We start from the raw sequence: 9,772 nt of genomic DNA, 5'->3' as shown, positions 1-9,772 counted from the left end.
GGTTTCTTCTCTTTTGAGTTCCCTTTTCTGGTCGAACACTATTTCTTAAATAACGGGAGTTTCATAACTCCAACAGGCTGAAATTTTCACACTATTTTTTTCTCATAATTAGCTTCCTTGTGGCCGAATGAGAGCTCCAGCCGACTTATGGTTAATCCACAAGCCAGATCCCCACGCCCTGGGGGGTAGGCACGCCCTAGTGTCTTGTGAGGCTCATCTTGCTTTGATTCTTGCGCCATAAATTTAGATATATTCAATAAAAAATCCACGTAAATTTTCAGGTCATTACGGCTCCGTGAAGTTTTACCTAAAACCCCCCCAAACAATAGAAAACGGGAACTAACCTTTAGTATTAGGTTAAATAGGTTAGTCCAAATAGAAATAAGATAAATTGTTGCCAAGAATATGTAAAAGTGGTATGATAATAGCATGAAATAATAAAAAATTATAGATGGACGCATATAATCCCATGTTTTCCCTTTGTTTGTTTTTTTTCAAAAAAAGTCCCTGTTTTCCCTTGAAAAATAAATATAGCGCAAAGGTAAGGAAAGCTCTCTCTCACTGGCTATATGGCCCCACCATTTCCCACTGTCTCAAACCTCGGTTTCCGCGCATAAAGTAAAGGAGAGCTTTCCGCCGCCACGCAGCTCCACTCCACAGTCTCCATTCCGCTCCGCCACTCCCAAACCCCCCAAAACCCTCGTCGACCTCCCCAAACCACCACTCCCCTTCTCCCCAACCCCTCAGACCTAGGGTTCCTTCCGGCGAGCCCCCGCGCCAATGTCGAGCGGCGGCGACGATTACAAGCGCGAGGAGTCGGTGGCGCTCATTGTCATCGTCTCCCTCGCTGCGCTCTCGCTCCTCTCTCTCATCGCCGCCTTTGCCTACTACTGCTACATCACCCGCAAGGTCTCCCGCCGCCTCAACTCGCACCCACTCCCCAAGCGCTCCTCCTCCCCTCCCCCGCTGCCCCTGCCGGCTCCCGTGATCCCCACGCAGGGGAAGGAGAGCCCGTCCAGCAACTCCGCCAGCGACGGGGCCGCGGCTGGGGCGCTGGTGGTCGGCGCCGAGAGGGGCGTGCAGGTGTTCGGCTACAGGCAACTGCACGCGGCGACGGGCGGCTTCGGGCGGGCGCATATGGTGGGGCAGGGGAGCTTCGGGGCCGTCTACTGCGGGCTGCTCCCCGACGGGAGGAAGGTCGCGGTCAAGCTCATGGACCGCCCCGGGAAGCAGGGCGAGGAGGAGTTTGAGATGGAGGTGAGCGGTCTGGGCCGTAACCTTGTAGTGGTACGAATTGTGCATTTCGAGTACCTAGTGCTAATGGTAAATGCTGGTTCTTCAAGTGACCATTCCACCACGGCCAAGTTTGTGCGGTCTGAATGGAGAAATTACGGTGTTTGCTGAGCGGAAATGGGGTCGCTGTGGGTTTATTTTGGCTTGCCCTTTGTGAAAGACATTTATGAATCATATGGTGGTGAAGGACAGATGTTTTTGAGTTCAGCTAGATTGTTGGAGACTTTGGGTGTCATTTTTCTGGATGCTTTCAGACTTTCAGCTATTTGTTGGTTTCTTAGCTGTATTGGCTTCAAATTAGATTTTGTTTACGGAATCAAACCAGATATATGAAGCTTAGTCCGAAGGCTTGACTGCTTGTAGTCTTGACTATATGTCAGGTTGTAATATTTTGTATTTTAGCTAGAGGTTGTGCTATTTGACTTACTAAATCCTTATCAACTAATTAGGTGTGTGGCTGGTAAATTTGGAAATTTGGTGATGTTTATTCTGATGTGATCTTTATGTAGGTTGAGCTGTTGAGTCGGCTTCGATCATCTTATTTGTTGGGCTTGATTGGCCATTGCTCAGAGGGTGGACACCGGCTACTGGTGTATGAGTTCATGGCCAATGGGTGTCTCCAGGAGCATCTTTACCCAAATGGAGGTATGGCCATCTTTATTACATCAAATATGTATGTGCTTGTCCATTTGATGTGCACAGATCATGAAAGGTGTTTGACATTGTTACTCAAGTCCCACAACCTTGAAACACCAGAGTATGGGTCTTATTTGGCGGAATCTATATCCCTAGTGTTAGTTTGCATTGGCTTTGGTTGGCATAATCTTCGAATTCCAGAGCTAGTACATGTAGGGACCTAACTGAGTTCATTGGTTCAAGGATTAATACTGGCAGTATTAGGTTGGGAATATTTTGTTGTGATGCATGTCCAGAACCCCGTGTACTAGTTGGAGGAGGAAAGAAATAGACATAACGATTTTGTCTTCCTGTAGAAGCAAAGATTATATGTGACTACAAGGAGGGGAAGTTAGCATTAAACAACAAAAGGTGAATTGTCTAAGTTTGATTTATATGACTTTTCAGCATTTGACAAATGTTATGGGAAGTTGAATATTTTTATGTAAATAGTCCGCTTTACAACCTTCAACTCTTGCCGAAATTCACATTATTACCTTCAACTCTTAAATGGATTACTTTTAACCTCCAACTACCAAATCCATTCCTTTACAACCTTGGTCCAGTCTCAGGTGGTTTCGTCTTAATATGATGCCATGTAACGGACAACCTGGACAACTCATCCACGTCATCAGACTGCCATGTCAGCTAACTAAACTTCTCGCCTTGCTATTCAGGCGCTATTTAGAGAAAATTAGGTATTTAATGCAATTTTCTGATGCGGCAGTCCACTGGTGTGGATAAGCAGTCCAGGTCGTACTCCACATGGCATCTGAGTCAGCATGAAACCACCTGAGTCGGGACCGAGGTTGTAGAGTTTGCAGATTTCATCGTTAGGGGTTAAAAAAACGATTTAGGAGTTTAAGGTTGTAAAGTGAACTTCAGTAAGACTTGAAGGTTGTAAAGTAGATTTTTTTTCTATTTATATATTAGGACTAGAGGTTATGGCAATACTCCTTTAGTATCATTGTAATTGTTTGATGCTTGAATGTGTGGTAGAGATCATGGAAAGCATTTTTCACATAATGCTAATGTAGGATAAATTGTTTACAGCTCCACCGAGCTTTTGTGAGGAATAGAGTTGGTACATTATCGGGGCTATTTGGTTTTCAGGAACACCAATCCATCATGGGTTTGTTGGTCTATCATGGTTGATCCCTCGAAATTGGTGGCATGACCTAATCACACATTTATAACTAAAGCTATGTAGTTAGATGTGGTAATGGATGGACCAACCATTCCATTCGTCAAGCCAAACAAGGGGCTAGCTAGGAATTTTTTTTAGACGATGGGAGCGTTTATTACCCCCGGCTTCTGCATCATACTAGATACATGCAGCCAAACTTATTAAAATGTTTATTACATCAAGAAAAAGGATCTCAACCAAAAAGGGAGAGACCAAAAGATCCAGATAATAACTCACCAAGCAAGACTACTCTATAAACCAAGAAATCTGTCACTGATACGTCATCCAAAATGGGACATAAATTCCGTGGTAATCCATTCAAGCCACTTGGAGCCAACCACCATCTAATCTGCCCATGACCTCAACCAATTGGTGCATGAGAGTAGCACCTGCATGCAAGAGAACTTTCTTTTTGTCAAAAAGAACATCATTCCTGCATAGCCAAACGGACCAAAATAACGCTGCGGCCCCCACAGAAATGAGTGGGTTTCATGACTTATCACCCCCCCCCCCCCCCCCTCCGCGGCAACCATGACTTAAAAATACGAGAAAACCACAAGGTGATGTGATGTTATACAGCACAACATGCTGCACTAGCTAACGCACAATCAAAGAAAAGGTGTTGGATAGTTTCCTGCAAAAGATACAATGTGTGTCCGCCTGCCACTCACGCTTTATTAAACTATCCTTAGTAAGGACTACACTCGTGCATAAATACCACATGAACAGTTTAATTTTAAGAGGCAGTTTGAGACGCCATAACCGTTTTGATCTAAATCTGACTCGCTTATCCATTAAAGCCGAATACATGGAGTGCACAGAAAACACTTCTGTGGTCTGAAGATCCTACCTAAACAAGTCTTGTCCCTGAGTTATTGAAGCTCCACTACTTTGAGGACGATCTCATTCCAATCAATTAAATGCTGTCCAAGCAGTGCATGTCGAAAATCAACCGAAGTATTCTACACCCTGAAAACAGCGTCTACCGTGGCATCCTTATGACGGACAATATTAAATAATCTTGGGTACATAGCTGATAAGGGCATGTCCCCGATCCGTTTATGTTCCCATAAATGCACCGGTTCCCCATTCTCTACTTTAAACGATGCAAGTTGCGAAAAAACTTTCTTCACCTTCATTAGACTCTTCCAAAAGTGTGAGTCCGTTGGCTTGGCTTCAACCAAAGTAAGTTGTTTGTGTCCCAAATATTTGTTTCGCAATAGCGATTGCCAAACACCGTCCTTGGTTAACAACTTGAATATCCATTTACTCAAAAGACACCTAGGATTGCATGATCAATTCACCATCCGGTTCCTCAAACCAAACAGTTCATAATATCTAACTGTCAAACCTAGATAATCATCTACTCCAAAGTTTCATCTGAAATAAAATCAATTGTATTTTCAAACTATGAAGAATAAGCACAAAGGTATATCTAGTTCCCAACATACATGCTATCATTTGATGCCCCAACCAATTAGTCGTTTCTGTCTCTAGCTTGTTGATTAATTGGTAAATGTAATGGATCTCAGCAAGGTTAGTGGTACCTCACGAATTTGAGTATAGGTACAATGTTACTAATGTCACGCCTTCTGTAGTGCACATATAGCATTTATTCATGAGGCCCTATACCCCCCAGAAATTATTCATGCAGCTTCTTAACTAAATTGGAGCCATTTACATGTTACAAGATGAGATTTAAGTGTAGTATCTAATATCAATGCTATTGGCTTGGTATCTTTGTGAAAGAAAACATGCTTACTGTCTGCTGGTGTCAGTTTATTTATTAGTAGTAGAAGAGGGTAGGAACTACTAGTGAAACAAATAGGTTTGAAGGCCAACTTCTTTCTTCAAGATAAGAACTTGCTTGTCCTATTGTTTAGCTTGCATCTTTAATCGGGAAAGAATGGACCGTGTCCTGAATATTAGACGGGAGAGAGGGGTTTGGTGGAAATCGTTGTTGTATTGCTTGAGCCTCATGGGCATATATATAGGAGTACATACGATCATCTTGGAGTACAAGGCAAGGTAGAATAATATCCTACGCTATCCTAGCTTTCCTAATAATCACGATACTCAACATCCCCCCGCAGTCACAACGGTAGCGACGCAGACGGTGAGACTGGAGAATAATCCGAAGGTAAGCCAACTGACACCCCCCACAGTCGTAATGGTCGATGCATCGTGGAGACGTGGCTGGAGTGGAACCGACGAGGTTGCTCAAGCAAGGCGGTAGCCCTTTGTGCTGTTTGTCGAAGTAGCCGAGAGCGGAGGTAGTGTACCCGTGGTCGAGGTAGCCGTGCGAAGAACGCCATGGTTGGTGTTGAGTTGGGGGTCGCCGGTGTCGAGGTAGTCGCCGTGGACCGCGAAGAAGAGCGGTGGCGGCGGCCTGAGGAGGCGGCGGCGTCGGCTAGGAGTGCGGTGGCGATGCTCGAAGTAGGCGAGGAAGAACCCGACAACGTGACGAAGACCGGCGCGGACGGTGGCGTTCTCGCGCCAAGGAGACGACGCGGGGCATACCACACATGAGTCGACGCGCGTGGACGGCGAAGTGGACCGCGTGCCGCGGCGCTACGGCCTGAAGGAGCGACGCAACGGTGGCGCGCGAGTCAGGGTGACGGCGGGAAAGACCTCAAGGCGGCGGCGTTGACCGCGTGCCACGCTCGCTATGGCCCTATGGGGCGACGCAGCGGCAGCGAGGGTCGTTGCAGCCACGGAGACGGCCTAGCACGGGCGGCTTCGGGGCGGCGATGGACCGCGGGCCACGGCACTACGGCCGGAAGGGGCGACGCAGCGGCAGCAGGCGGATCGGTGCAACCGTGGAAAAAACCACGGGGCGGTGGCAGGGACCACGCACCACGCTCGCTACGGTCCGACGAGGCGACGCAGCGGCAGCGCGAGGGTCGGTGCAACCACGGGGACGACATGTGGCGGCGACGGACCGTGGGCCGCGGCACTACAGCCCGAAGAAGCGACACAGCGGTAGCGCGTGGGTTGATGCAGCCGCGGGAAGAACCATTGGCGGCGACGCTGTGGTCCGAAGGGACGACGCAGCGGCAGCCGATTGCTCAATCGGCGAAGAGACGAGTAAACTTGACGTGGATCTTCACTTAATCTTACGGAGGCGTGCATCGGGTGATCCGCCCAGACGCGCGATGAGCAAAATTGAGAAGACACGGACGAGCGGTGATGCAAATCGACTCCAGCCCCTGTAACATGTCCTTGTCCAGAACGTGCACCTGTGCATGTGTCTTCATGTGCATGCACGTGAGCCATAGCTCCTGGATGCGTACGGCGGACGCCAGCTTAGCGGCAGCCACACTAGCGCAAGCGCGTGAGCGGTAGCAGCGCAGGACGCGCGAGGAGCCGCGGCGTCAATACAGATGACGCCGCTGAAGCGGGGTGCCGTGCAGCAACCGATTGATCCGATGTCGAAGTTACACGCGATGACGAACGGCGGCGGGAGACGCAAGACGATCTGAGATCGGAAAACCAAAAAAGAAGCGCCGATCAAGATGACCGGCGTGAGAGAGAAAACCCAGATCAAGGATCGGGAAAAAGACTCTAGGGCAGCCGGTCAACACGACCGGCGGACGAACCCTAGGTACGGGCGGCGCGGCCCCCGGCAGCGGTCATGGAGGTCGACCGCCCCGGGGGCAGCGCAGGTGCGGAAGCGGCGGCGGCTAGGGTTTAGAACCCGGAAACTGATACCATATTAGACGGGAGAGAGGGGTTTGGTGGAAATCGTTGTTGTATTGCTTGAGCCTCATGGGCATATATATAGGAGTACATATGATCATCTTGGAGTACAAGGCAAGGTAGAATAATATCCTACGCTATCCTAGCTTTCCTAATAATCACGATACTCAACACTGAATAAAAAACCATTCCTTATAAAATTGTGAAGTTGTTTATCTTGTGTTTGGTCTGGGACTGATGCCATTCTGTCAAATGAGCTTTCCAGTTTAGTCATCAAATCATTTAGCATTTTGTATATGGACTTTGTCGAGGTGCCTTTTGAAGGTAAATTAGCATTTTCAAAAGATATTTGTAAATTTGTATATATGGCGTGTTATCAACTTAGGATAATTCTTGATATTATAATTTAGAAATATGCAAGGCGAAATGTACTACCAGTTACACACACAGATGCACCAGTCCCTGATTTGCCACTAAATACTTTCCTGTTCCTTCCTTGCCGCCAGATTTATATTTTCTTCCCTCCATGCCAGCAATGGTCACCATGTTGCCCCCTGGTACTTATTTACACACCCTATAACTCAAGGTCATAATGGTCAGATAGATGTCATAGGACTTGGAAGGAACAAAGGACTTGTTCATTGGTAATCAGGAGCTTGAGAGTTATTCGTGGCATAGGGGGATTTTTCTCTATATCTTACGCTCTTGCTTTGTTAGTATGCGTCGGCACTTTTTATGCATGCGTCTAGTTGGCAGTTTCTGAAATGTCGTCTTTTAAGATTGATATGGAAATGTTAATGTAGTGGATAAAGTATTAATCAACACTATTCCTTAAGCCTGTTGTTATCGTCGATTGACAATGTTAAAGCTATCAATGTAGGTTCCTGTGGTGGCATCTCAAAATTGGACTGGCCGACACGAATGAGAATAGCTCTTGAAGCAGCAAAAGGTCTGGAGTATCTCCATGAGCGTGTCACTCCACCTGTTATACACAGGGACTTCAAGAGCAGCAACATTCTCTTGGACAAGGACTTCCATGCAAGAGTCTCAGACTTCGGTTTGGCCAAGCTTGGATCTGATAGAGCTGGTGGTCATGTGTCAACTCGAGTTTTAGGCACGCAGGGCTATGTCGCACCAGAGTAAGACTAGATATACCTTTGATTTGCTTCGGAAAAGAAATTACTTTGATTTGCAGTCCTTATGTTAACTTTTTTTTTTCTCTCGAGCATGCAAAGTCCATCATGCAAGAACTTAAATTTGATACTGACTGTGCAATCCATTTTTCGTGTTTTACTCGACCAACTATTATGTCTAATATTGTGCACCTGCTGGAAATATGTAGATATGCATTAACTGGGCATTTGACAACCAAATCAGATGTGTACAGTTACGGGGTTGTGCTTCTGGAATTGCTTACTGGCAGGGTACCGGTTGATATGAAGAGGCCTCCTGGGGAAGGTGCTCTAGTTAACTGGGTAAGCAACTAAGCATAACATAAGCTGAAAAATTGAGTTTCAGATTGTTGTGGCCTTTATTTCAATTTTGTTTCTGCAATTTTGAAGCATAAGGTTAATTGAATAATGTGTAGAACTAGAGATACCATAGGCTACATAAATAAAAGTGTATTCCTCTAAAAATATGTACATGCACTCTGATTATGTAATTTCATCTGCGCTATGATTTTCATGTGCTTTTTAGTCACGACATCACTTGTCTTAATTTGGATCCATCTTCCTCTTATTGTTCTTGGTAGTAAAAGGTCATGGTTTCATGATTTTTTTTCCATGTCTGAACTTTGCATACACCTAACCGTTCACTTGTTGCATTGATGCAGGCATTACCTTTGCTCACTGATCGAGAAAAGGTTGTGCAGATCCTGGATCCATCACTGGAAGGTCAATATTCATTGAAAGATGCTGTTCAAGTGGCTGCTATCGCTGCCATGTGCGTTCAACCGGAGGCTGACTATAGACCACTGATGGCCGATGTCGTCCAATCATTGGTCCCACTTGTCAAGAATCGTTCCAGTTCCAAACCGTGCAACCCAAATGCCCAAGCATCAAGGCCACTCGACTAGGAAACGAGTGTGACGGCTATTTTTCTGGGATTTCTATCCAGAAACTAACAGTGGGCAGTGGGCAGTGGTTGCTGAGATGATGCGATCTGTATGCTTCTTTATTACTGTACATGATATCTTCCACTTCTGGTGGCGTTCTCGTTCTGGAAGGTGCCTGGTAAGCAGGTAGGTTTATAATTTAAGCATGGATTCAGTCTGATGGTCCGGAAAACTAGTTTTGAGTTTGAAGGGAAGTTCTCAAGTCATGTGCCGGTAATGATGATGTTAGTTCATCATTACGTAGCAGTGTTGTTATGGGCTGGCGAAATTTCCATGTGATGTTTATTTTTATTTTATTTTGGCTTGACAAGTGTGTTAGGTGTCTCGGAAGCATGTTACGCAATGTCTAAACTCCTAGGCTAAGAACACTGATCTCGGTGATGACGCGTAGTAGTGCTTCCTCTGTGTTCTGTATGTGTAATGTATAGTAGGTTTCTGGAACTCATACCGTTGGGCTGTTATATACTGGGACATCCCTCTGCGCCGGCCGACCGGCGCAAGTGCTTGATCGGTGGGCGAGCTGTCAGATCAAAAGCACATCAACGCCTAGGATTGCTCGTTCCTCCTCATCTAGAACTAAAATACGTCTAGATACATCTATTTCTGCGACAAGTAATTCCGAACGGAGGGAGTACCTCTCTACAACACATGGGTGGCCATGTCTGTCAGATCAAAAGCACATCAACGCCTAGGATAGTTCGTTCCTCCTCATCTAAGTCCAGATCGGTGGGCATGTCTAACTGACTACTCACTGCTCTTTAAGCTTCCAAGTCAATCTGGTTCAGAGGAACTTTAATTTCTAT

General features: G+C 46.3%; 1 protein-coding gene across 2 annotated transcripts; it reads left to right on the top strand.

The window, feature by feature from the left end:
• The first annotated feature begins 646 nt into the window (after positions 1-646).
• On the top strand, positions 647-9,414 carry LOC123115623 (probable serine/threonine-protein kinase PBL7). Of its 2 annotated transcripts, none has more exons than XM_044536741.1 (5): positions 647-1,257; positions 1,803-1,938; positions 7,722-7,992; positions 8,196-8,328; positions 8,688-9,414. In XM_044536741.1, exons 1-5 carry the CDS (start codon positions 781-783, stop codon positions 8,928-8,930), a joined length of 1,260 nt encoding a protein of 419 aa, XP_044392676.1. In that variant the 5' UTR covers positions 647-780; the 3' UTR covers positions 8,931-9,414. The 2 variants fall into 2 exon arrangements, with proteins under 2 accessions (XP_044392676.1, XP_044392683.1); XM_044536748.1 differs by having other exon boundaries at positions 649-1,257; positions 7,734-7,992.
• The last annotated feature ends 358 nt before the right edge of the window (positions 9,415-9,772 follow it).

This window comes from Triticum aestivum, chromosome 1B (assembly GCF_018294505.1).
Source record: "Triticum aestivum cultivar Chinese Spring chromosome 1B, IWGSC CS RefSeq v2.1, whole genome shotgun sequence".
Taxonomy (NCBI): Eukaryota; Viridiplantae; Streptophyta; class Magnoliopsida; order Poales; family Poaceae; genus Triticum; species Triticum aestivum.
Note: the sequence above shows the minus strand (reverse complement) of the source record. Positions and strands in the feature narration are given on the sequence as shown.